The sequence below is a fragment of the Osmerus mordax genome, chromosome 2 (genome assembly GCF_038355195.1).
Source record: "Osmerus mordax isolate fOsmMor3 chromosome 2, fOsmMor3.pri, whole genome shotgun sequence".
Lineage (NCBI taxonomy): Eukaryota > Metazoa > Chordata > Actinopteri > Osmeriformes > Osmeridae > Osmerus > Osmerus mordax.
The window spans coordinates 14,676,886-14,703,791 of record NC_090051.1 but is presented as its reverse complement, the minus strand read 5'-3'; the positions used below and the strand labels follow the sequence as shown (position 1 = coordinate 14,703,791).

The 26,906-nt window shown below is 47.9% G+C and overlaps 3 protein-coding genes across 4 annotated transcripts in view; 1 reads left to right on the top strand and 2 right to left on the bottom strand.

Moving 5' to 3' along the window:
* LOC136967091 (diacylglycerol kinase eta-like) overlaps positions 1 to 5,448 on the bottom strand; it is a 26,680-nt gene extending 21,232 nt beyond the window's left edge. The window contains exons 1-2 of the mRNA XM_067261097.1: positions 5,440 to 5,448; positions 5,116 to 5,196 (exon numbers count right to left, since the gene is read on the bottom strand). Of these exons, the coding sequence (XP_067117198.1) occupies positions 5,116 to 5,196; positions 5,440 to 5,448 (90 nt within the window). The remainder of the gene's footprint in view (positions 1 to 5,115; positions 5,197 to 5,439) is intronic.
* Positions 5,073 to 17,003, bottom strand: LOC136960718 (diacylglycerol kinase eta-like). 2 transcript variants are annotated; one of them, XM_067255078.1, is made up of 4 exons: positions 16,886 to 17,003; positions 15,521 to 15,685; positions 7,675 to 7,783; positions 5,073 to 5,196 (listed from the first exon to the last, which is right to left on the bottom strand). In XM_067255078.1, the coding sequence occupies exons 1-3, from the start codon at positions 16,931 to 16,933 to the stop codon at positions 7,757 to 7,759; spliced, it is 240 nt and encodes a 79-aa protein (XP_067111179.1). In that variant the 5' UTR covers positions 16,934 to 17,003; the 3' UTR covers positions 5,073 to 5,196; positions 7,675 to 7,756. The 2 variants fall into 2 exon arrangements, with proteins under 2 accessions (XP_067111179.1, XP_067111180.1); XM_067255079.1 differs by lacking the exon at positions 16,886 to 17,003 and having other exon boundaries at positions 15,521 to 15,808.
* Positions 17,004 to 17,660: 657 nt separating this feature from the next.
* Positions 17,661 to 26,906, top strand: part of vwa8 (von Willebrand factor A domain containing 8) — a 47,122-nt gene continuing 37,876 nt past the window's right edge. Inside the window, exons 1-11 of the mRNA XM_067259991.1 lie at positions 17,661 to 17,885; positions 18,383 to 18,460; positions 18,925 to 19,055; positions 20,430 to 20,540; positions 23,385 to 23,552; positions 23,766 to 23,930; positions 24,102 to 24,260; positions 24,621 to 24,725; positions 24,806 to 24,934; positions 25,604 to 25,738; positions 25,826 to 25,903. Coding sequence (XP_067116092.1) covers positions 17,747 to 17,885; positions 18,383 to 18,460; positions 18,925 to 19,055; positions 20,430 to 20,540; positions 23,385 to 23,552; positions 23,766 to 23,930; positions 24,102 to 24,260; positions 24,621 to 24,725; positions 24,806 to 24,934; positions 25,604 to 25,738; positions 25,826 to 25,903 — 1,398 coding nt within the window. The 5' untranslated portion in view covers positions 17,661 to 17,746. The remainder of the gene's footprint in view (positions 17,886 to 18,382; positions 18,461 to 18,924; positions 19,056 to 20,429; positions 20,541 to 23,384; positions 23,553 to 23,765; positions 23,931 to 24,101; positions 24,261 to 24,620; positions 24,726 to 24,805; positions 24,935 to 25,603; positions 25,739 to 25,825; positions 25,904 to 26,906) is intronic.

Genomic DNA, 26,906 nt, shown 5'->3' with positions numbered 1-26,906 from the left:
GAGCGGCTGTCTCCACAAGTGATCCTGTCGGAGCACTTCTGTTTGATACGGATCATTTCGTCAGTGTAGCGTATCTGGTATCGGGAATGATCCAGCACAGGAACCATTAGGAGATAAAATCATATCATTGGTCATGTATCTGCAGAGAGCTTTGCTGTTTCTCTTTCTCTCAGTTGCTAAGATGTCGAAATGTAACTGGGCCCACTTGATGCCCATCATTTCAAACACACAGCTAAGCTAAGCACGTTCCTCAGATGAGGCAAAAACATGTCAAACTACATATTAAACATTTGAATAGCATTCAACTCGTACAAATCACTGCATAACTGTACCGTATAACTACTCCTCTGGCTGTGCGCAGCACGTCTATACACAACTGTTTTAGCCAGCAATAAGTCCTGCATTCATGCATGACAGGTAAACCTTATAATGAGCAATGTAAGGAGATACTTTCCTTATTCAGTGGATTTTGTCAAGGAGCAGTTGAAGGTTGTGTTACTAAAACAAAATCAATGTTGACATCCACTTACCTCTTGAAAGCTCAATCTACTCAAAGCCAATTTTCACTTGCATAATAAATAGTAACGATATAGTGTTGATACAATAGATGATACTACTACAGATTCTGTAGTTATATGTAGTTAATGCAACCTTAATGTAAACTGTTGCCAAAACTAAATATTTATAAAAAATATATAAAATAAATATTGTTTCAGGATAGATTGGTCTTGCTCTTGAGGTATACACTTTACTGCTTTGTTCATCTTTGGTAATAAATGTTTTGTGACATTTATATTTTTCTATCATGGTATACACCATAATTATAGCATCAACAAAATGGCACAGATAAATAAAAGAATCTGAACCATGTTAGAGTAGATTGATAGTTGTAGTTTTTCTTCATTGAGCCATTGTGTAATAACCGATTGGTTGCAATAACTTGCCATTCGATTTTAGGTAAGTGATGATTTTGTGACAAATACACAGAAAAACAGTCATACAGAGCTCTCAACCCTCTCTTCCGCCTGTCACTGCCTCCTTTCCTGTCCTCTCCTATCCTCTCCTGTCTTCTCCTGTCCTCTCCTTCATCTATAATCACCTCCTCTGCTCTCTTCTATTCTCCTCTCCTCTAATTTCTGAGTAATCATGTTATAATTCATCATCATTACGTAACTGGAAAAGGCAACTCCCAAATGACTGTGTGTCTGTTTGTTATTGTATGTATGTGTACAATATGACATGTTCATACAAAATTAATGTGTGTGAGTGTTAGCTGTTCGATACTTGAACCAGGAAAAGCCTTTAAACATTTACAACGGAGAGAAAGAAAGAAAGAAAAGAAAGAGAAGAGAGAGAGAGAGAGAGAGAGAGAGAGAGAGAGAGAGAGAGAGAGAGAGAGAGAGAGAGAGAGAGAGAGAAAAGGAAAGCTATTTTCTGTTCTCTGGAACATAAATAATTCTGTCTGTCTAGCCGTGAACTGATGGTGGGCTACACGTTGCACCTGTGTGTGTGTGTGGTGTGTGTATATGCATTAGTGTGTATATGCATGTGACTGTATGTGTATGTGTGTGTGCAAGCCTGCATGTGAGAGGGTAGCTGCATGTGGATATGGAGGGAAAAGAGATCTGATTCGTTGCCAAGGGAAACTAGAATCGTTGTTTCTAAAAATAGCCTTTGGCATCCCTGTCGGTGAACATGGTCTAGTGATGACTGACCTCCAGCAGTTCTGGGGGGGCAAAAAGTCAGATTAGGAATAATGACGTGTGTGTGTGTGTGTGTGTGTTTGAGTGTGTAAGGCTGTGTATGTTTTGTGAGTTTTGTGCATCTTTGTGTGTACTTGTTTGTGTGCGTGTCATTGCAGGAAAGATTCTGCAGTGATTAAATTACAGAAATTATCAGCGACTGATAATCACATAATCATTTGGTCAATTCATTTATCCATTATTGATAATTGTACATAACGATTTCCTATTAGAGTGGCTAGTGTAACCCAATAACTTAGTTCTCTTATCAGGATCATATGCTCACACACACACACACACACACAAACACATGCACACACACTCTCGCATACACACATCACAAAATATTAAATTTATTAGCATTCTACTGTTTATAGCAAAATATCTCAGTTGGAACAGGTTACAGTCACTGATTGTAAAACACTGTCATTATTTGGGTGCTTGGACACAAGTTAATGTTTGCACACACAAAACAAGCATGCACACAAACACAAAAAAAGCATGCACACGCGCGTGCACGCGCACACACACACACACACACACACACACACACACACACACACACACACACACACACACACAGAGTGGTGGACTCAGTGACAGTCAGGCTTAGGATCCTGTTTCCACAGGGATATGAAACACAATGGAACAGGAGGGTGGAGCGGAACTGTTGCAGCTGCTCACACACACACACACACACACACACACACACACACACACACACACACACACAACACACACACACACAAACACACAAAACACACACACACACACACATGCTACAAATACAATGGGAAACACACCAACCCACAAATGTACACACACAAACATACATCTAATCACTTGTATGTGGGGGTGACAACAGTGCTCTGTTTCAGTCTGTATCAGCGAGAGAGAGAGAGCGAGAGCGAGAGAGAGAGCGAGAGCGGAGAGAGAGCGAGAGCGAGAGAGAGCGAGAGAGTGCGAGAGAGAGAATCCCTGTGACACAGTCCCTGCAAAGCCCTCCATCCATCCATCCCTCCTCCCCTCCCTCCCTCCTCCACTCACGTGTTCCTCAAGGTGCTTCCCTCTCTGCCTCACTACCGCTGCTACAGCTACAGCTACAGACGACACACACAGACACACACCAACACAGCACACACGCACACAGATATACACATGCACACAGATATACACGCATGCAGATACACACAACAATGTATACACGGATATACACACACATAGAGATGGGCAGGACACACATACCACCAAACCACACAAACAGTCTTGCAAGAAAGGCACACACAAACACTTCCACGTCAATGACTTCAGCGAAACAAAACTCAAGACATACACATGCCCAAGCCAGCTGACTTCACGAGGCACGGAGGACATCAATAATACACGCCTTCCAGCAACACTAAATCTTGCCGTCAGCCTACCTCTATCACGCAGCACCTCCATCAGAGCATCACATTATCCACCAACACATTGAGGCAGCCTACAGGCAGACAGGCAAACAGGTAGGCAGACAGTCAAGATGGGTAAACAGGTCGGCAAACAGTCAGACAGACCGACTGAAGGGAAGACAGGTTTACAGACAGAAAGACAGACAGGCAGACGGGTTGACAGACAGACAAACAGACTGGTTGACAGACAGACAGACAGACAGACAGACAGACAGACAGACAGACAGACAGACAGACTGGTTGACAGGGAGACAGACAGACCAACAGACAGACGAGCAGACATACAGACAGACCGACGGCTGGACAGACACAGACAGATGAAATGACAGGCAGGCAGGCGAGCAGCAGTATATGTGATGGGCAGCCAGACAGCCAGACAGACAGTACAGACAGTACAGACAGACAGCTGCAGTATCCGTGACAGGCTGGTAATGTCTTTACCCCTCTATCTTTGCAGTGCTGAAGCTTTAGCGGATCTGTCTCCTCTGCAGTGCACTAACCTCTCTCTCTTTCACACTCGTGTTCTCGCTCTACCCCCCCTCCCCCCTTCCCACCCCTCTCTACGCGCCCCCCTCCCTCTCTCTCTCTCCCTCTCTCTCTCCCCCTCTCTCTCTCTCTCTCTCTCTCCCCCCCCCTCTCCCTCTCCCTCCCTTCCCCTCTCTCTCTCTCTCCCCCCCCCCTCTCTCTCTCCCCCCCTCTCTCTCTCTCTCTCCCCCTCTCTCTCTCTCTCTCTCCCCCCCCTCTCTCCCCCCCCTCTCCCCACTCTCCCCCCCCCCCCCCTCTCTCTCTCTCTCTCTCTCTTTCCCGCTCTCTCACACTGATCCTGCCGGAGATATGGGGAGTGCGGTCTCGCTGACTGCTGAAGCCTGGTCTCCCTCTGCCGGTGTGTGAGAGTCTCTCTCCCTGTTTTCCCCAGAACCACATGTCCTAAGCATAAAGTCCTGATTTCACCCTTGCCCTCTCTCTGTGTGGAGTCAATAGTAAGTAGCAGCTATTAAATGTGTGATGAGAAATACAATAGAATGGATGTGGTTGGTTTCTGGAATGTTTTGGGTTATACAGGGCTAGCATGTAGCAGACACACTCTAAATCGACCAGAATACACTTCTGGTCCGTCATTGCAGCGGAAATTGTGGCTCACGATGGTAAATAATTGGCCAGGTCTGCTTCCTCTCCTCTCCTCTCCCCTCCCTCCCTCCCTCCCTCCATCTCCTCAGAGTATGCACAGTCTAATCATAGGCGAATGACATCACTCTTAGGATTTCCATTGTTCCTCAGAGAGACCAATATGCTCTCTCCTCGATCGCTCCCGTTCTCTCCCTGAGCCCCCCTTTCTCTACCTCTACCCCCACGCTCTCTTTCTCTTCACTATAGGAAGGTGTGCCCTGCCCGTGCAGTTCACTGCTCTGAGGAACAGAAGTGTGTGTGCTTTTCCCCTTCAAGCATGTGCGCCCCCCCCCCCCACACACAACACACACACCAGTCTTGCTAAACAATATGCCAGCAGCCATCCTAAACATGCTCAGTGAAGCACTCAAGGCGCTGCTAAAAATAGCTCCCCTCTCTCTCTCTTTCCCCCCCTTTCCTCCGCCTCCCGTCTTTTTATAGCATCGCCGAGGGAGAGGGTAGACATTTATAGAAGGACAGGCCTACACTCTCTGCTCCATGTCTGTTAGGCTCCCAGCTGACAAGACTCATGTTGACACCACCCTCACACGCGCACACACACAGGCATGGCGCGCGCGCACGCCACGCACACACGCACGCGCAAACACATACATTCATCCGTTCCACCACAGATATGTGAGCAGTATGAAATGTCGTCAGTACATTGTACGGCATGTAGATGTTTGCTTTCCCCAGGCCCACTACTGTGTGTGTGTGTGTGTGTATGAACATAATTCTTGAGTTAGTCAGCTGCTCACCGTGAAGCTGTTGTTGACATTCTTTGTACTGGACTCAGCAACGCTGGCATCTGATAGGTCCACCTCATCAAAGATGAGTGACTGCGGAGAGGAGAGGGAGAGGACAATGGAATTAGCACTCTGCTACGCAAAGACGGGTCCAACGAGGCTTAAATCTTCTTCCAGCAATCTTATCTTGTCCAACTACAGTATGACAGGTTGCTGTGGCAAAGCCAGACCAAAGCACAGATGTACGCTGGCTGCTGTAGTCTTACAGGAGCTCTACATGACAGTTCAGGGTCAGGGTCAATCCCACATCCAAGCTGTTCCAGACTTGGAACGAACCTGACCCATAACCCTGAACCCTTCTGTCTCGGGCCTTTAAATGAACTCCATTCATTCCCAACTATCTATAATACACGTTTTTCAAAACGTATGATATAGACGGCGAATGGGGCTCATTTGAAGTCGGGGAACAGTGAGATGAACAGCCCCATGCATGATGACCAGGTTCGTGTGGCGTGGCAGTGCCCATTGCCAATAATGCTATCCCTCACTGATGCCGAAACATTCCAAGAAGCATGACGTCTACTGACGGTTCACAACGGGCGATTCTGTTCCTTCAACCTGCATTCAGACTCCCGTCCGGTGGGGCCTCCACCAGCACCGGTACACAGAGCACAGAAGCCACAGCTGCCAACGGCAACCTGATATCTAAACACACTGACTGATGACATCACTAAAGGCCAGCTGAGCTCCCTCTTAAAGGGCCGGAAGCCAAATACATCTCACTGTCAAAGGAATGCCATCCGTGAGTGTGTGGGCCAGCTATGTGTGTAGGTGTGTGTTTGTGTGTGTGTGTGCAAGGGAGCCAGGGCGGCCCTATGGAGGGCTACAGCTGTCAGAGGGAATGCCCTGTTTATGCCACACTCTTCAGGGCTGGTTTAAGAGCAGGTCGAGGACAACAGCCAGCTTGTGTGTGTTGTGTGTGAGTGTGTGTGCGTCTGTGTGTGTGTGTGGGGGGGGGGGGGGGGGGGGGGGTAAAATATGTGTGCGTGTGTGTTGGTGTGGGCATGCCAACACAAACAGTGCACCCACTTCCAGCGCACTTGGATGTTGTGCCGTAGCGGGCATCACGTGTGCATGAGTGTGCGTGCGTGTGCGTATGTGAGTGTGTGTTCCTGCCTGTGGGGTCTCAGCAATGACACAGAGCTCTCTCTTGCACACACACACACACACGCCACGCACACACACAATGTCTCTGTGTTCTCCACTGTTTTCACGGTGTCCGCGATGGGTGGTTGTCTATCCCTCTTGAGTCCTGGGCCTGTATTTCAGGAATCTACAGTGCTTCCCTTTTCCCTGACTGCCTATCTAGGCTTACACGGAACAGAGTTTCAAACGGCTACTTTTATCTAGAAGCTCCTACGACGAGGAAGTGAGGCGAGGAGAGGAGGCGAGGAAAGGACGGAGAAAGGCCACGAGGATGGACAGATGTGAAGAAGGGCTAAGAAGCGATGCCAGAGCATGGATTTGGTAACGGGAAGGGGGAGGGGGGGGGGGGTGGGGGAAGTTGAATCTCTCTGATTTGAACAGATCCTCGGAGCCTCTCACTACTGTCCTGGTGTCCACTCCAGGGATGGGCAACCAACACATAAGGCCACAGTGGCCACCGGGCCACCGGGATAACCAGCTGCTGCGTCACGTGCCGATTCTGGGACGGAAAAATAAGGCTGACGCAACCCATAGGGTCCGGTCCAAAGTTGCCCATCCCTAGACTCGTGTCTGGCTACCTTCCTAAGTGGAGGGGTGGGGGCTAGGGGGGTGTATGGGGAGGAGTGGGGTGAAGAGGGAGGTCTATGGGTGTGGGCGACACTGTGGGGGGTGGCGAAGGTGACGCTATGCTTCTGGCTGTGCTGACCCGCATTGTCACCAGACCTTCCTCCGATCCGCTGGCGCCGAGAGGCGGGGGGGCCCGACGGGGCCCTGCCCAGCACACCGAGAGCACCCTCCAGCACACCCGGCTCCGGGACACCCCTCTCAGCGCCCGCTCCTGCCAGCGTGCCAGGGCACTGCCCGTCTTGCCCCACGGTAGGGAGAGCAAACCAGGTTAGAGTGGAGGAGAGCGCAGGGAGTCAGGTGAGGTCGGAAGGAGGGAAGGAAGGAAGGAAGGAATGAAGGGAAAAAAGAAAGGGAAGGGTAGGGGAGGGTAAGGAGTAAAAACATTACCTGTAACCACGTGACGTCATAGGAAAATGGAAGGTAACAAAGGAGAAATAAACAAGAAGCTCCAGAGGTGCTGGAAGGTCAGAGGAAGTGGATGGAGGGAGCTGGAGTCAGAGAGTCCTGACAGGCTGTGGAACTGGAAGAGGCTGTGCAGGCTTAGGGCCCAGCCTCAGTCGGACTCAGAGCACAGTCTGACCCCTTTGGGCTTGACGCTAACCTGGTTGTGGTTGCAGGTGCGGGTCTCAGATACACACACAGTCTGAGGTCTGTGGGGCCGTTCTCCAGTGTGTGTGTGTGTGGGTGTGTGTGGGTGGGTGTGTGTGTGTGTGTCTAAGCAGCGATGTGCAGATATACCTTGGCATCTTTGGCGTAATAGAGTGTTCGTCCTCTCAGTTTGAGTAGCGCTTTTTCCACCTCTGGAAGGAACTGGTCTGTTTCAGCAGTAATCCTCTTTCACACTCGTCTAGAGAGAGAAAAGAGAAAGGGGGGGGGATAAACATTTTACTTTAGACACACAAACCCACATCCACGAAAAGACAAACAGTGTCCAGCCTCTGGGCATTGACCACACCTCCGTGTCTATCTACAGGAAACTGTCAAGATAAAGAGTGCGTGTGTGTGTCTCCAGACCCAATTTTTACGCATGAGAGACAAGGGATAGGCCAAACATCAGAGAAGAAAGAAAAGTCATTACACACACCAGCACTCAATGCTCTCCTCTGCTCTCGCACTCCCCAGGCCTGGGAGAGAGAGAGAGAGAGAGAGAGAGAGAGAGAGAGAGAGAGAGAGAGAGAGAGAGAGAGCAAACACAGAGAGAGAGAGAGAGAGAGAGAGAGAGAGAGAGAGACACAAGAGAGAGAGAGAGAGAGAGAGAGAGAGAGAGAGAGAGAGAGAGAGAGAGAGAGAGAGAGAGAGAGAGAGAGGAGAGAGGAGAGAGAGAGAGAGAGAGAGAGAGAGAGAGAGAGAGAGAGAGAGAGAGAATGTCTCTTAATAACCTTGTCGGCGATTGAACTCAGTGGTGGGGACATGCTTAACCCCTACTGATATATACACATCTATCGTCTCTTCACACCTCCACAAGTTTGACATTCTCAAAAGTGTGGAAAAAAGAGGTTGCAAGTGATGTTTTACCCTAAAAGGCATTCATTATAACTTTTATTAGGAAACCACTCTGCAATCAGAAGAAAAAGAAAAAAGGAAAAAAAAAGAGGAGAGAAAGCGACGGGAAGACAGAAAGAGAGAGAGAGAGAGAGAGAGAGAGAGAGACAGAGAGAGAGAGAGAGAGAGAGAGAGAGAGAGAGAGAGAGAGAGAGAGAGAAGAGAGAGAAGAGAGAGAGAGAGAGAGCACACAGGGGGTGACAAGGTTATCCTGTCACCTCCACCAGAGCAACTGTGTCACCTTAGATCAGCTCCACCCTCTACCAACAGTGAAACACACACGCACACGGAAACTCTGGGTGGAGAACCAGCACTCTGGGGGCACACAGGGGAAGGTGGGCTCCACACACACCACACACACACACACAGAGCTATTTATAGCAGAGGAAATCTGCTCTCAGAGGGGAGAATTCAAACAGAAAGGCAGGCACGCTGTGATCTGACATCCTGCCGGCCAGCTGTGTCAACTTATACACACAGCCCATCCACGACCGCAATCACACTCCACCCAGTCACACGCTGACACGCCGTGGCCCCTCTCTGCCGTACTCACACACACTCCCCGACGGACACCGGCAGAAGTTCTGACTAGTGTGACAGAATAAGTGTTAACATTCTCCTTGAGCATACTCATTATCGTGCTCACCAGCATGCAGACACGTGTGCTCTCTCTCACACACACACACACAACACACACTCAGACACACACACACACAGACAAGGGTCCAGGCTGCTGGACTGTTTACATGCTCCAAATGTAAATTCCTTCCCTGTACACAACAACAGTGTGCAAGGCCTGAATTCCACCGGTGGATTAAGGTGAAACCTGGCTATACGGACGACCATACAAGGCTGTGGCCTCTGACGACAACCCACAGACACGGAGCCCCGGAGGAGAGAAATACCCCGGGACAGGCGCAGCGTATCAACGTATCGTCTCAGCTAGGCACGACGGGCGAGGGGAAAGATAGGGGTTGGGTGAGGTGAGGTGCTGGGCAGGGTCATGCAGGCGAGGGTAGGGTAGCTTAGGATAAGGTTAGGTGCTGGGTTGTGTAAGAACAGGATAGGATCGGGCAGGGCAGAGCAGGTAATGCATCTGTCGCCCAGTATCACCTAGGATAGTGATACCTCGCTCAGAGTTTTCCTCCACAGTCGGGCCCCTCTGGCCAATCAGCAGCGCGGCCAGTTAATCCAATCAGATCGGTGGGGAACACAGGCTCGAGTGACCATCATGAGGGGCGCATGACTGAGAGAGAGGAAGAGAAGGGAGTGGCTGCTCATCAGTCACACCACGGTACACAGAACTGCCGTCGTTAGCACTCGCATAGTAGACACACAGACGCGCGCACACACACACAAACAGACGCGCGCCCAAACACACCCAAGTTGGCAGGGCGCTGGGCAGCATAGATTACGTCCATCGATGAGATCTCAGACGATTCCCTCCACAAGTCGTGTTATTGGCTCCGAGGGCCAAAGCCGTGGTATGGAAACCACATTTGACTCTGTCTACGCGCTGTACTACAACCCTGGAAACGCACCCTGCCGACAGAGGGCTGGCATATCATATTTCTTTCCCTTCTCCCGTCTCCCTTACACACTGCACACACACACACACACACAGTTCCTTGAACTCCAACCACCGCATGTCTATCTGCTCCAGGCAGCTGTGAATAAGCCAAGAGTTGCTGTTCTATGGGTTTCTGATTCAGATTATGATTCAGAGAAGCTGTTAAATACACTTCAGGTTATCAGCTACGACTTATCCAGGAGTCGATTGTAGGATTCATTGTAAAGGATTCATTGTAGAAGAGAGATGGTTGAGGAGTCATTCCTGCTCCACAACCCCCTCTGACTGCAGATGAGAGTCTTTGGGACCAGCAACTAAAAATCAGAAGTTAGTGGAACTTATTGTTTCTCCCGGGTCACAGAGGGGAAAAAAAGTGACTTTGTTCTAGTTTCAAGTTCTATTTTCCAGTTTGTCCCTCCTTGGCCTCCTTAGTCCCTCTCTATGTCTCTTGCCCCTTCCTGTTGCCAAGTGGGCCAGAAGGGATCTATTAATAGGCCTGCTAGCACTCGCTCCTCACTGCCTAAACTGTGAGAGGGAGAGGAACAAAATGATGCCATACAGAACTATGTAACCCTACCACAATGTACTGAACACACACACACACACACCTCTCCTTGGCCCTGACACACTCCCTCCTTCCCTCTTTCTTCCTCTCTTAAAAAAACACCCCACACTAACCCCTATGCACTTCGGACACGCACACGGACAACAAGCACACGCACAAGCACACACACACACACACACAAACACACACATACACACACATACACACCCCTACACACAATGGATAAAGCACAACTCCAACGAGCCCAGCAGCTGTGTGTGGGGGAGCAGAGCAGGAGTTCCCTGAGAGAGAAAATGTAGAGAACAGGCCTGCAGCCTTTCCCTGAGGAGAAATCAGTCAGCCAACCCACCAACCAGCCAACCCGCCAGCCAGCCAGCCTGTCAGTCAGTCACTCAGTCAGTCAGACGGCCAGCCAGACCTCCTTATAGTGCTGATAGCTAGCTACTGTAATCGAGATGTTATTGTTGCACTGAATTTTGCTCAAATATATAGCTGGAGGTAGCTGAGATGTGGTTACTTTGCGACTTTCCTTGACTCTGACCAATAACAATACTGTTGAGCGATGGACTTCTGATCCTTGATTTGCTGCACGTTCTTCCTGCACTAAAGGATTCTTCTAAAATGAATACAATTTCAAATTGTAAATGTTCATCTGCAGGCTCCAGAAGAACTGGAGTGAAGCGAACACCAACAGTCACCAGGCTCAGTCTCAGTCCTACTGCAAGCCCAGGGCTATCTTAAACCTGACACCAACACCAACCCTAGACCTAGACCTAACAATAACCCTGGCCCTAACCTGATAGTCTGCTGTCCCTTTTATATGCACTACTTGAACATTGCTTGAATGAAAGCATCTGCTGCATGAATAAAATGTCAAATGTAACCGATCCTTCTGTAACCCTCCTCCTCCAATCAGGAAGAACAGTTAGTGCTGGAGCCATTGGGCCTCGTCACATGAGGTCAGTGGTGACACATGGTTCTGCTTTAGTCCTGTCAAAACCCAGATAGATTCAGGAAATATGTCTCACATGCAGGACCGAATGTTTGGAAGTTTGGTTCACCATCTCATGCTTTCAGCAACGACCTGGTTCATTTCCACGTCTGTGTGGAAGATCCGAGGTGAAGCTCTTCTATTCCACAGAGATCCACATATAATTGCATGTAATTTACTGAATTCTAAACTCAACACTTTAGTCAAGTTTTCAAAGTCAAACACCCACCATACCCACGAATAAACACACACACACACACACACACACGGTCACAAACACATGCTCACACTGCCACACACCCCTAAAGCCGTAACACGGAGGCCTTAACGTGTTGGGGAATTACACCTTGTCAGTGTTTGGCATGTAATCATGTCGTCGTTGGTGACAGCAAGGCGTGCTGTGAGGGGGAGGCAGGGTCCAGGGTTACAATTACACACAACACAACACACATAAGAAAATCCTCTGGAAGAGAGGAGAGAGGAGGAGAGGAGAGGGGAAGAGAGGGGAGGAAAGGAGAGGCAAAGGCAAAGGGAGGAGAAGAGAGGGGAGGAAAGGACAGAAGACAATAAAGAAAAGAAGGGAGTGTGGAATGGAAAAGGGGTGGAGAGACGATTATGTTCGAAAGCCCATCGCCGTAAATGATGTGCTCGTCCTGCCTCCTCAATACTTCTTCTCGTTTCCAGGCAGGCAGGATGATGGCAGAGCGAGTGGGTGACGGAGGTGAATAAAGCTCTGTATCTACAGACAACAGATCGGTTTCTATCCTCCCACTGTAAGCTCCAGCCATTCAGCCTGTTGCCTGATTGCCCCTTAATCATTACAGAAAGATATGGGTCCGCAAATGTTCACACAAGCAAGCAAACCCCATCTCTTGCCCTCCTCTTCCCCCCCCCCCGTTTCTCATCTCTCTTCACGGCCCTTCTTTCCTCTCTTCTCCTCTGTCAGCCATGATACTAAGGGAGTATAGGCGTACTAAGTTTATCCATGACTAGTTTGACTCCCGGCCCTAGGGAGATCCTGGAGGAGTTTCTTACATTTGATTTGTTTAGCAGAAGCTGTTCTGGTCAGAGACAGAGAGAGGGGAGACGGTGACAGGAAGAGATAGAGACATTGAACAATAGAACAATATACAGAAAGCAAGGAGAGAGGAGAGAGAGAGAGGGGGGGGAGAGAGAGAGAGAGAGAGAGAGAGAGAGAGAGAGAGAGAGAGAGAGAGAGAGAGAGAGAGAGAAGGGGGGGGGGAGAGAGTTATTCTCTGTCTGGTTGTTTAGAGGGCCACTCTGTCTGTGCAAATAGGTACAAATCCTATCCTCGGCATCAAGATGCAGAGCATGTCAAGACTCACTCGAGACAGAGACCGTCTACACAGCTCAATAGGGACAGCTGCAGACAGTGTTTCACCTAATGGCCCTATATCAGATTCCCTCAGTCCTGGAACTATAAACATACTCTCACACTGAACAATTACACACACATGCCCACACGCCCACTGACACACCAACACAGACACACACACAAACACAGAGCCAGATAAATGACAGTGTTTCTAATGTCATAGAGTGTCGGGTTACCTGAGCCCCTGGCTAAATCCCATTACTGAGGAAGAGACTTGGGACAATCAGGCACCACAGCTCTCTCTACCTCTCAGGCCATCAGGCTCAGAAAGATGAGCCTTATCATTATTACAGCCGAGATGGACTGCACACAATCACTGTTCATCTTACTGCAATTACTGGACGAATCAGGACTATTCACTCGTATTGATACTTCAGTGTTTATGAGGCCAACTGTACCGGAGGTGAACATTGAATGATACTCTTTAATTCTCACTGTCTCTCTCTCTCTCTCTCTTTATTTTCTCGTACACACACGCATCTTTTACACACACACACACACACCCAAGCACACAAAGAATCAGTTTCAGGTCTAATATTTTTCCTACTCCAGTGTGTGTGTGTTTGTGTGTGTGTGTGTGTGTGTGTGTGTGTGTGTGTGTGTGTGTGTGTGTGCATGCACGCATGTGTTGTCAGGATACATCTGACTATGGCTGTTAGACAGATAGGCTGGTTGCCATGGAGCCAGTAGAGAACCCTAGGAGGCAGTCTTTCCATCAGAGCAGTTCACGGACTGGTAGCATACTGATATACACAACACCCAAATATATATTTAGTTTCACATCTTAATCACAAGAAAAACAGTTGCATTGGCCTGTCTGACTAAGTGGGGCCCAATGCCATAGTGTCCTAGATACAACAACATTGTTTTAGTCATAAATCACAATGAAAGAAGCTTCTCAATTCTCTTAATTAGATCATTAGGGGCTATTGAACATGCAGCAGCAGCAGCAGGGGCTAGTACAACGTGTCTCCAACCAATCAGGTCCCCTCAGACACCCGTTACCATGGAACCAGCAAATCATAGGGGAGAGATGTGTCTCTCTGGCTACTGGAGAGATGGCGGGTGGAGAGGAGGGACATAGTCATGAACCTGCCCTTGGTGAACAAACACACACACACAAACATATGCACACACACCCCAAGGCCCGGGGTGAGCAAACAACCAGGTGGAACAACACTCAGAGTCTCCATGCTCCATTAGTGCTCCTCTGCACAAACACACACACAGACAGACAGACAGACAGACAGGCAGGCAGACAGGTAGAGGCTATACAAGACAATACATGATCTCCCATTCATCATTGTCACCCTTATGTCTCTTCCCATCCTATTGCTCATGTTACACACCCGCAAACCCATTATGACAGACACATCTAGCTAGCTCACGCACTGACTCAGTAGACTGGGTGGAAAAGATACAGTGCTTTTGAAGAGACAAAACCCAGGTAGGTCAACCTCCAGACAGCGGGATCTATGTCCACGTCTCGAGAGCGTATCTACCTATCCATCTGTAAACTTGCGAGACAAATGTTCCTTCTGCATATCTATTGCACTGTAGTCCTGCCTGTAAAGCAGTCTCTCCTACCACTGGGTTTACTGAGCAAACTTTGCAAAGAACAGATTTACCAACAAGCCCTTGCATGCCTACTCAGGAGTAGTCAAGTCCAACTTCACATATCCAGACTTGTTGTTTAGATATTCTTTCTGTGAGGTAAGGACTGTGTGTTGTAAAAGGACTGTGAACTGGTAATATCACCTATCTGAACAAGGGTTGACTATCTTAATCCTTACCCCACGCCTGTGCTGGGTAATTAACATGACAAAGACATATGAGGTGAACTAACTCCATGTCCTGACAAGGCCAGGCCCCAAGACTCTAAATATAACCCTCCCTGCTTCATTATTTAGACTGGGTGTAGTGGACCAGTCAATAATGAAGTGTGTCTTTTCAGTTGTGAGGGGATAGCCTCACGTGCTGTGCCAGGCGAGCCTAAGTGGGCCAAGAAAGCTAAGATGTCAGTCAGCTAGGTGAAGAAAATAACATTCTCTTACTTTAGGGAATAATCTGTCGCACCAGTTTCTAGGCTCTGTCCTAAATTCAACAACCCATTACAAATATATCATATCGCATTCAAATATCATACTATTGGAATGCTTTAACAATTTAGCTTAATTATGTTTCAGAAACTGAACTTATTTCCACATGCAACAACCTGTTGAGCAAACTATAGAATTAAAACTATCTTTTGTTCTTTAGTAGTGTAACTCAAAACAACTAGTGAAATATCTACAACTATATTTTACAAACCCGCAATTTTCGACAACAATTGACAGTAAAATGACTATCATTATCATGTTTACCGGTGGGTGCCAGCCGTACGGTTTTGGCGAATCGAAATATAATAATATATATAACCTTGTCACTGAACAGATTACGCAAATCAATAGCCATCGCCTAATAGTATATTAATGACGCGCCGGTTCAGCTGAACTCACGCTTCAGAAAGATGTGTTTTACCTTGCTTCTGATCTGCCCGGAGGTCGACACTTTCCGGATGAGTTTCTGGGGGCCTTCTTGTTCTCCCTCGCTGTCTGACGACTCATCCACCGCTCCAGAGCCCCCGACAGCCCCCACGACGTGAGCATGGATCCCAGCCGCGGACGTCGGCCCTTTCTCCGGCTCCTGTGGTGTGGAAGAATATGACCACTCCAGGTTAGCATTAACCCGGTCAGCCGCTCCCTTCCTTTCCGGGATGCGAGAGCTGGACAGCGGCTGGAAAGTGGCTTTCCTCGCCGTCATCTTTCACCGTCTCAAACCCACAATGATCACCGCAATAAAGACCGTTGTAAAGCCTAACCGAGAACATACGTGGGCTGCTGTACGCATGGGGATCTAGCATGTCTTGGCACTGGGGGTGAGGCTACTACGTTAAGGCTAGTTCAGAATGTGTTTAAGGTTCCAGCCTACAATAGACCAGACTGAGGCTAGAGACCGCCTAGGCTGTCTACAGTCACCCTTCAGCCGGTGGACATCGCCGTGGCAGACCCTAGCGGTTGCATGACAGAAGCAGTCAAGCAGTGATGAGAGGATTCTAGGCTATTAGAAGATTAACAATAAAAAAACAGTCGTAGACTTATGTCTCCATCAAAGTGGACATTTTGCGACATATATAGCTGCATAATAACTGTGTCAGCCTATAACTATTAAGTGATAATCAAGACTGAATCAAGTTTGATCGCAAGCTTGCCATCAAACTAGAAGGCACGCGCGTGTAGATTACTTTCGCGTTGTTCATTAGTATCGACTCCAGAACAATCAGATGTCCGGGATTGGATACACTGACATATAACCAATAGCCAAGTGCTTACTTTGCCAACCATATTAGGCTATTATAATAATACTATAACAACTGTAAAAAAAAGACAAAAACATGAAACTGAGATGGTCTTCTATTTCATAGATGTAACTAAGGTAATTAATGGACGAATTTAACGCAATCAATAGGCTATGTGGTAAATTTGGCTAATAGGCACTTCTGATTGAGACTAAAATAAAAGTAGGCTGTATTTTTTTTTTTTTCGTAGGTTAAGATTAAATCTGCAAAAATACCTAACGTTGGGTAACCTAAAACACACGAATAGATCACCGCCCCACCCCTATAGGCGACATGAGTGGGAAAGACTCCAATTCTTTTGTTCAGAATTGTGTATGTGATCTTAATTAAGATTAAAATCAACTCCCATACTATTTCATATTGTTTATAGCCTGGTTTTGACTACTGTCTTATGCATACCGTATGTGGTAGTGTAACGGACGTGAACTGTCCGGTCTTATTCCTTAACATGCACTTATTTAACATTGTATACAGTATAGGCTACTAACCAGTTCTTCCCAAGCAGGGCTGCGAGTGTAAGGGTAGATATCTTCCATATTCCCAATCTTTTCCGTTTCTGATAAACGAGGGACGCTGGAGGAATGTTAAGACTGCCGAGACTGTTATAGGATCCTGGATACAATCTGAAGTCCCGAACCAAATATTCATTCAATGTTGTTTCACTTACTACTTCCTCCTCCAGTCCTACGCCGCTTTCCCTCCCCACTCTTTCAAGGGCTGAGCCTCTTCTCCACGTGATAAATGTCAAACCAGCATAAAGGTACCGTGGTACGGCTGGGATAACTGTGAACAAGCGACCGAGCAATGTTCATTACGTCATGCAGTTCTTTATTCCATTACATTCCCTTACATCTGATGCTCCAGATGTTGTAAAACCTAATTAAGTTCCCATGTCATTTTCATGACCAGGGGATAATTCACCACAATTCGAGAACATCACTAATGGTTGAAACAATGCCAATAGCCTATATGATAATAATAATAATAACAATAATAATAATAATAATGTAAAAGAGCAGCCATAGTTTACACAATGTAGGCCCTATCTGTTTAAATGTTAAACTTTACTCATCTCATGTACCCATTCATTGTTTCAAATAAAACAAAATAAGATTTTTCCCTCAAGGTTTCCGCACCTCTAAAGCGAACGAGTACAGTGGAACCAAGTGTAGTTAAAGTCTATAGCAGTAGCCTACCACGGAATATTCGGTACGGACAACATTGTCCGACTTTGATTATCTTCCGCCGTAACGTTGGAGGCGAGAGTGTTATGAAACCAGAATGATGAAATCTAAATTATAGAAAAGAGTCTGTCTGTGTTTTGAAACTGACCATACCAGTCTGTCGAAATGCATTCGCAAATATTATGCAAAGGCACAGCGGCGGCTGTGGCTGCGAGGAGAATGCGGAATATCATGGGACCTGTCCTGGGTAAGGCAGGGTGGACGTGGAGAACTCATGAGGTCAAACTCCTCAATACGTCCTCAGGTAACTGAACCATTTTCTGGCGACTGTATTAAAGTTACCCGAGTGTAGTATTCTTATTTTTACTTGGCCAATTAAAGGTTAGCTTGCATAAGACAAACTAACCGGCTAATCCTACTGCAAAGCTACTAAAGCTAGCTGTCAAAATAAACCCTAACAAAATGTGGGTCCCTGTATACAGGGATACGTGGGTGGTTGCCTTTAGAATGGGATAACTCCTCCCCATACCATGCCTATATTAGTTAGCTAACGTACCAAACACAAACTAAACTATTTCAACCATCTATTACTACAATTTGTAAAGATCATACACAATTTCCCTAAATTGTGTATGATCTAAATAGGTTAAGATAGACCGCTAGGGATTGTCTGGGGAGTATGACCAAATAGTTCCAATGTACCTGTTACAAATGTCAATGAACTTGGAACGTCTGCAAAGAGGTGCACTCCACCGGTCTTCTTGTGCATCCTAGTCTGATTGTATTTCCACTGTCTTCTAGGTGACACAGTGAAGATTGGAGAGATCACCTACAAGCTGAAAACACCCCGCAACCCTGAACTCGTTCCTGTGAAACACAGTAGGTTTTCGAAGGATTTGAAACTACGTTGCAGTGTTGGTTTGTTCATGTACAGTATGTGTTTACATCTACTAGGGGTGGAACAATATATCTTGGAACAATATATGGCAATACAAAATGTGTACAATATGTATCGTAGAGTTACGGCAATATTTTTACAATACGACGTCGGTTTGATCCTATTGGTTGAGCTACCAGCACGCAACCTACTCTGCACCTGCGTCATGCGTGCATTCATTGCATTCACAGAAATCGCTTGAACGGAGTGAACTAAATTGTATGTACAGCAAAGAAAATGATTGAAAATGTTTAATGTTTTGGAAATAAATCTGTTCAGTGAATTTCAGTTCAATTTAAAATGTTGTTCAAAATATTGTGATACGTATTGTATTGTACACCCAGTATTCGCATCGTGAGCTGAGTGTATCGTTACACCCCTAACATCTACACTTACGTGTGTCCAGTTTCAGACTCCCTCACCCAGACGGTGGCCCAGCACCTGCGATGGATCATGCAGAAAGACCTGCTGGGTCAGGATGTGTTCCTCATCGGCCCCCCAGGACCCCTCAGGCGCACCATCGCCATGCAATACCTTGTAAGAACACACACACACACACACAAAGCTGGTCAGACTTTCATCTTGATTCATGTTGACGCTATGACCTTTCACCTCGTGTGAGGCATTTTTTTTGCCCCCTGTCCAAATTTCGGAGTTTGTGCACGCTTTTGATTGTATGTGGTCAGATTGGATCGTGGATCTTGGCACGGATGTCAACAGTTAACATAGGAAGCTTTTGACCAGTTACTAGCACTATACTGTACTACATTTAAAGCAAGCACCCAGCTGCAATGTCCAAAGATGTCTCTCAGCCAAGGATCACAAGCTGCTAGCAGAGAGGAGAAAGTGTGATGTTCGCCAACCCGAGGCCATTATCCAGTTGGTTTAGCCAATGACCAATATGGTGTGTGTGGTAGAGGCTGAGGGATTAAAAGACCTAGTTCGGTTTGTGAAGCCCAATTACGTAATGTCATGTCATCAAGAGCTACTGTTACTAAACAAACACATAACAGAAGAAGGATGAGGTCAAAGTCAAGCTTGTTCTTGTTTGGTTAGCTCCTAGACTTCTCACTTCTTCTTAAAAAAAACAAAAAAACAATTGGTAGACATGGGCCCAGTTATTTGGAGAAAAGCAAACATTTCAAACATTTCATTTCTTAAGAAGAATCTCATACCAACAGTGAAGCACGTGGTTGTGGTAGTGTGACGGTTTGGTGAGGTTTTGTTGCATTTGGACTTGGATGCCTTTCCATCACTGAAGGAACTTTGAATTCTGCTCTGTATCAGAGAATTCTGACAGAGAGCCACTTGTCTGTGAACTGAAGCTGAATTACAGTTAGATCAAGTAGCAAAACAATGTCTGAAACATACAGTATAAGCACCTCTACCTGAGAATGGTTGAATTACGAGAAAATAAATGTTTTGGAATTATCTTTTCAAAGTCCAGGCTTAAACCCCATTGAAATGCTGTGGCAGGACCTGAAACGTGTAGTTTATGCTCAAAAGCAGAATGTCACTGATCTGAAGCAATTCTACAAGGGTGTTACCAAAAACAGTGGGCCAAAACCTCCACAGTAGAGTGAATAACTCATAACTACAGACAGAGTTTGGATGCAGTCATTGCTGCTATTAGGGTGTGATCAGTTATTAACTTAAGGGGCCAATCACTTGTTTGTTTGTTTTTTTACACAAGGGCAGTAGGTGTTAAATAACTTTTTTATTTATTTATAAATACATAAACGATTAATCAAATTCGTTTTTTTGTGTGAAGGAAGTGTCACTTCGATCTATTCATAGGTTTCGTTGAAAAACTGATGGCATTCAATGTAAAACTATGCACAAATCCTGCGCCAGGGCCGATGTTAGAACCTGTTCTAACCTGTTCTAACCTGTTGTGCGTGTGCTCTTCAGGAGCTCACCAGGCGCGAGGTGGAGTACGTGGCCTTATCCAGAGACACCACAGAGACCGACCTGAAGCAGAGGAGAGAGATCCGCTCAGGGACGGCCTTCTACATAGACCAGGTACGTCATCCCCAGGGTCACACACCGCAGCACGTCAGACCTGAAGTGAACGGGTTTTGGCCTTTTCAGGACTCCGGGACTCTGCCGTTGGCGACCAGGATCGTGTTTGTTTTGTCACTTGTCTTTTTGTCGAAGAGGCATGTCCTCTATGGGATCAGTTCAAAGAATAATCACTGAGAATTCAGAGTTGTATGAGTTGGTCTGTGAGATGGACGACAAATTGACTAGAGTACCATAGATGTACATAAAGTAGACATGTTTAAACGCACATCATCCCCCAAACACAACCCACCATCATCACCCAGCGTCCAAGCTGATACTACTAACACTTGGATTTCAATGTGTCTATGAGTACTTTGCTGTGAACCAGACTTTAGCTGTGAACAAATTCCCCGGGAACAACAAAATACTCTAAAGGAGAGATAGACAGATCCAATCAGAGGGGTGTCTGAGAAGTTATAGACCGCACTTTTTGACCTTTCTCACTAATTAGGCCTATTATTCAATGTAATTCAGATGTTATGCACATCAGTTTATAGCGCATCAGCCCTACATTCAGGGCTTTCGGATGCCATGGCAACCAGCTGTTAAGAGGCTGGGGCCTTGTTCTATTCCATCCCATTGAGAGGTGTTCCATCCCAGACAGATGCTGGTGAGCTGATCTATGGTGATGAGTCAGGGAGGTTCCCATGGAGACCAGGCATTCATTAGTGGATTGATTGCTCCAGGGAAAGTGTCAGATCTCCTGGCTGTTCCAGGGTCTATATAAACCCCCCACCCAGTCAAACCCAGCCTGTTAGTCGCTGAGAATTCAGTCCGGGGTCACTGAAGACAATAAGAAGGGTCTGTCTGGTTCTGTGAGAGTTAATGGTCAGAGCAGTCATTGCAGTTATCCAGCGCACCTGTGTGATTCTTATTAGGAGGGTTTAGACAAAACGAATGCTATCAGAGGACACGCGTTATAATTCAGCCTGTGCCTGATAGAGGAATGAATGTTCAAAAGGGAAGCAGGGGTAGATTTCGTTTTGTTAATAGTGTCTAATCCCCCCCTACCCTCCCACACACACACTCACAAACACATAAACACCTATTCCCTTTTTAACACCCCCCCCCTCTCTCTTTTTTTTATTTTTTATAAACAGGTGTCCGTTGTTTCCATGGAAACCGTTCTTGAATGGCTGCACTATCACAGATTGAGCTAATTAGTGTGAAGTAATTCTTATCGTCAGTTGTTTTCTTCTGTTAAAAAACACGGGGGTTGGCAACGACCGTGTGTGTGTGCGCGAGTGCGAGGTGTCACTTGGCGGGACGGAACCCGGGGAGGTGGTTGGTGTTGATTGTGTTTGTGGGAGACGAACAGGATGGCGGGCCCGTGTCTTCAGGATCGGGGAGGTGCGTTTGTGTGTGGCGAGGTGTTAACTAGAACAGCGCAGTGTTCCTGTGGGTCTTGGTCTCGTTCTGAGTCCTATATTAAGGCTTTGTGTGTCAGTCCCTCTGCTCCCCCTCTCTCCTCCTCAGTGAACACCGACGGTGGATATAGGCTCAGGATGGAAATAATTGCAACTCTTCTAAACTGTCTCCAACCACATCTCCCCAGTTAGCATGCACGTTATATAAGATAACCTCAAAGCGAGAAGGATAGCGACCAAACTGCAAATAGCCTCCGTCTGAATCCGTTCTCGCTTATCCCCCCCCCCCCCCCCCCGCCCCCCCAGCTTGGATACCACATTCCAGTTTGTGACGTAAATGGACAAAGAATCCGTTCTTGTGTAGAACAACCTTGTAGGCAGGTCACCCGGCCCGACCTCCCCCATCGCATGCAGTTTCGTGTGTTTTCGAAAAAACGCGAACTTCGCGATGAACTTGAAACTTTGCGCGGCGAGCACGTCCGACATCATGCCTGCCGCCTCGGCTCAAAGCTCCCGTTCCGCGGGATGCACGGGGCCTAGAGGGATGGCTGTGTTGTCGTCGAGGACTGTAGAGGAAGTGACACCGCTGCTCAGGCTGCGTTACACCGGCCGGGTCGTGGTTTCCCCCCTCCCCGCTTTGCCGCCCTGCGTCACTCACATTTCTCACAATGATCTGATTATAGTGGCGTGGCCGAAAACGGATCGGGAGTTAAACATAGTGCATCTGGTACTGACTTGAGTTTTATGGTCGTGCTTTCCCACACGACCTGCCGTGTATTTACATACAAACCTAATTACACGGCGACCCGCTCTGTGGTCGCCTCAGACGGCTAGTTTCCTGCCTTTGACGTCAGCGCCCGTTTGATTTCGGCGCACACATGCTCGTACACACCCACACAGGTTTGCACACACACACACACGCGCGCGCGCATGCTTGGGTGTCTACGTTGGCATCGCTAACCACACTGGTTGGCTGAAGGGAGAAAATAGCTTGTTTTAAAATAGAAAAAAAGTGTTTTGATGTGTGTGGGTGTCTCTGTCGGGCCATGGTGACGATTATATAAAAAAGTACAGCGTTGAGAGGACATCCTCAGGAAAGCTTTATGGCGGCCCTGTATTGTTAAATGGAGCATGAGACGATGAGCTGATGCACAGATTGCTTTCTGTTTTCCAAAGCCTAAGTGCTTCCAGTAAAACGTGTCGCTGTTGACTCATTTTAGTGTGGTCCAAGGTAAAGATCATTAATAAGTACTTGTTGTTGAGAGTGGACTCGGCTTGATAGTGAGAAGAACAAAAACTGGAACTGAAATAGCCATACAGTTGATTTCAACGGTTTGACCAAAGGTGTTCCATTTAGCAGACATGAAACATGGTGTCGATCGCTCGGCTGATTGATCCGGTCGAGTGATGGAACGATTGATCTGTCGGTCCCCAGTGTGCGGTGCGGGCGGCGACCGAGGGCCGGATCCTGGTTCTGGAGGGCCTGGAGAAGGCAGAGAGGAACGTCCTCCCGGTTCTCAACAACCTGCTGGAGAACCGAGAGATGCAGCTGGAGGACGGACGGTTCCTCATGTCAGCCGAGCGCTACGACAAACTGCTTCAGGTGGGCCGAGGCGAGCGGGAACGCTCCGCGATCAAACCCCTTCCAACCGTCCTTGGAAGGAAGTCCACATGTTTTAAAGATTTTCTCTGGAAATGGGCTCTGTAGGGAATGAATAACTGTGTAGTTTCTTGAAAGAATCCCTCAAGATCTGATTCAGATGACAAGTATGATTCAGTGTCTGAATAAGTCCCATCTCTGACCTGTGACTCCCAGGACCACACTAAAGAGGAGCTTGACGCCTGGAAGATTGTCCGCGTCAGTGAGGACTTCCGGGTCATCGCCCTGGGACTTCCTGTCCCCAGGTACAAGGGCAACCCCTTAGACCCGCCCCTCCGCTCCCGCTTCCAGGCCAGAGACATCTACTACCAACCCTTCAAGGTCAGAGCAACGATCACAGACGATCAGCTTCTCTCCGATGTTCTCTCTCTCTCTCACACATACTCTATCTCTCTCTATCTCTCTCTCCAACTCTCTCTGACATACTCTCTATCTCTCTCTCCAACTATCTCTCTCTCTCTCTCTCTCTCTCTCTCTCTCTCTCTCTCTCAGGACCAGCTGGAGTTGTTGTACTCTGTGGGACCAAACATACCAGCGGAGCGGGTGTCCCAGCTCCTCTCCCTGGCCACCACGCTCTGCTCCCAGGAGTCCGCCACCCTGGGCCTGCCTGACTTCCCCGTCGACAACCTGCCAGCCGCCCTGAAAATACTGGTGAGGTCACCGGCTCTCCGTCAAAAGGCCTGCGGGACGACGCGTGCATATTTCACGAGAGGGTTTCCCTCTCGCCGGCCGTGTCAGAGGCGAGGCGGTCGAGCTGTCCCCTTGCGGTCAGCCAGGAAGTAAAGGGAGGGAGTCAGGTGGCTGAGCGGTGAGGGAATCGGGCTTGTAATCCGAAGGTTGCCAGTTCGATTCCCGGTCATGCCAACTGACGTTGTGTCCTTGGGCAAGGCACTTCACCCTACTTGCCTCGGGGGAATGTCCCTGTACTTACTGTAAGTCGCTCTGGATAAGAGCGTCTGCTAAATGACTAAATGTAAATGTAAAGGAGCCCTGTGCTTGTCTCCCCTCCAGGATGCGTTCCCCATGCTGTCCTCCCAGCAGCTGGTCCACAGGCTGTATCCCTACAGCAGCATGCTGGGCAAGGAGGGACGCACCGCCGTGGAGGGCGCCCTCGGTGTAAGGATACACACACACAGACGCACACACACACACACACACACACACTGTTGACCAGGTTCCCTCTGTCTCTGTCCTAGAGGTTTGAGCTGCTGGACTCGCGGTCCCAGCCGGCCCCCAGCTCCATCCTCAAGGTGGCGCCGGCGAGCGAGGCGGGGGGCCAGGCGGAGGTCACCCTGCGCATCGCCCACCAAGACGTCCCCTTCCAGGCAAGGCTGCCCGCCACCAGAGACCTACAGGGTCTCACGAGGTCCTTTAGCACGACGCTCGGTCACCAAAGGGCTTCAGCGTGGCTTCCTGTTTGACACCTAGAATATCTCCCCATATGGTGAAGCCATGTTTTGGGGAAATGGCCCTCCATACCATCATTTAAACTACTCTACACGTGTTAGACCACATACACTCACACACACGACGTTTCAGCAGCCTAGCAATGTTTATTTTCCCCTGACCAGTGTTGGCCTGTGTTGTCTTTGGAAAGATTTGCACACAGGCTGTCCTCTCTGCTGTCAAATAGCTCACCGTTGGGATATCTTGGAGATATACAGAGTTCAAAGAGAAACAGTTTGTCAGCCCAGTTAGTGGTTGAGCCATGGAAATGATGTCACAATGGCCAGCTTTTTGAATGTATTGTTTGGTGTGTTTGGCCTGAGTGTGGTCCCAATATCTGTGAGAGTGGGAAGGGCCTAATATGGAGTAGAAAGCTGTTCTGTGCTTTAACTGTACAATTCTGAGGTATGACAAATGTTGGAACGGGCGTCAAAGCCGGTTCCTAGTCTTACTAAAGCTGGAGACATCTGCAAGTGTAGCTTAAGTGTTTGGAAAAACACTTTTTATCCATCTTTCTCAATCTATAATATATAATTTTGCGACTACAGGTCCCAGCAGGCACCAGGGCACCCCGCCCCCCCAACAGCAACCCTGCATTCATCAGCACCTCAAGCCACGCCCAGCTGCTGGCGGAGATGATGCAGTCACACCTGGTCAAAGACATGTGCCTAATAGGGGCTAAGGTGCGCACACACACACATCACTAAGCTCCATAGACATCCACACAGAACACAGTACCAGGATGTGTCATGTGATTTTGTGTCTTGCAGGGATGTGGCAAGTCAGTAATTGCCAAAGAGTTTGCAGAGATGCTGGGATACAGCATAGAGCCTATTATGATGTACCAGGTAAGGTCCCCTCGACATAGAGACCATCCTCTCAACACTTCCCGCTTCTAACACGACATGCTAAGTAAAGATGTTAGTGAGCATGCATGTCTGCACTAGTATCCAAGGATTAAGCTGGGTGTATGTTTTTATTTAATTATTCTATAAAATTTGTATTTGATTTTCTTTTGATATTGTCAGTTTTGATTATTGTGTAAGTACAGTCAGTGAGTGCATGTGTCTTTGTGGCAACTGAATGTATGTGGGATTCTGTAGGTCATGATCTGGGATTTGATCGAGGAAAGGGGATTCAGACCAGGAAGTATCCTTAAATAGAAGGTCTTTCATGTGAACTGCACATTGCTGAATGCTTTGACCCCTTGCAGACGGGAAATTATCCGTTTCGTCAGTGTGAACAGCATGACCCAGAAAGGTCTGTTGAAGACGGTAGAAGCGATTAACAGTCAGAACCAGAATTAGTGTGACAGCTGGTTCTGCTGACTCAGTTGGTTAGAGCCAGGTGCTTCACAGCTACCAGTGGACCTCATGCCCTCATTGTCTCAACAGGGAGCAGGCAGCAGGGATGAGGAGCAGGGAGAGTGGATGACGGGCAGGGAGAGTGGATGAGGGGCAGGGAGAGTGGATGAGGGGCAGGGAGAGTGGATGAGGGGCAGGGAGAGTGGATGAGGGGCAGGGAGAGTGGATGAGGGGCAGGGAGAGTGGATGAGGAGCATGGAGAGTGATGAGGGGCAGGGAGAATGGATGAGGGGCAGGGAGAGTGGATGAGGATCAGGGAGAGTGGATGAGGAGCAGGGAGAGTGGACGAGGGGCACGGAGAGTGGACGAGGGGCAGGGAGAGTGGATGAGGGTGCAGAGAGGAGAGAGGCTGTCAGAGACGAGCAAGGGGGGCAGAGAGGAGGAGGCAGGGAGATGTAGTTTTATAGCAGTGGGAGTACAACAGTTACGGGTGAGGTGAGGCAGCTAGCGGAGAGGTCTTTTGGATCTGCTGCCTAGAGACCAGGGT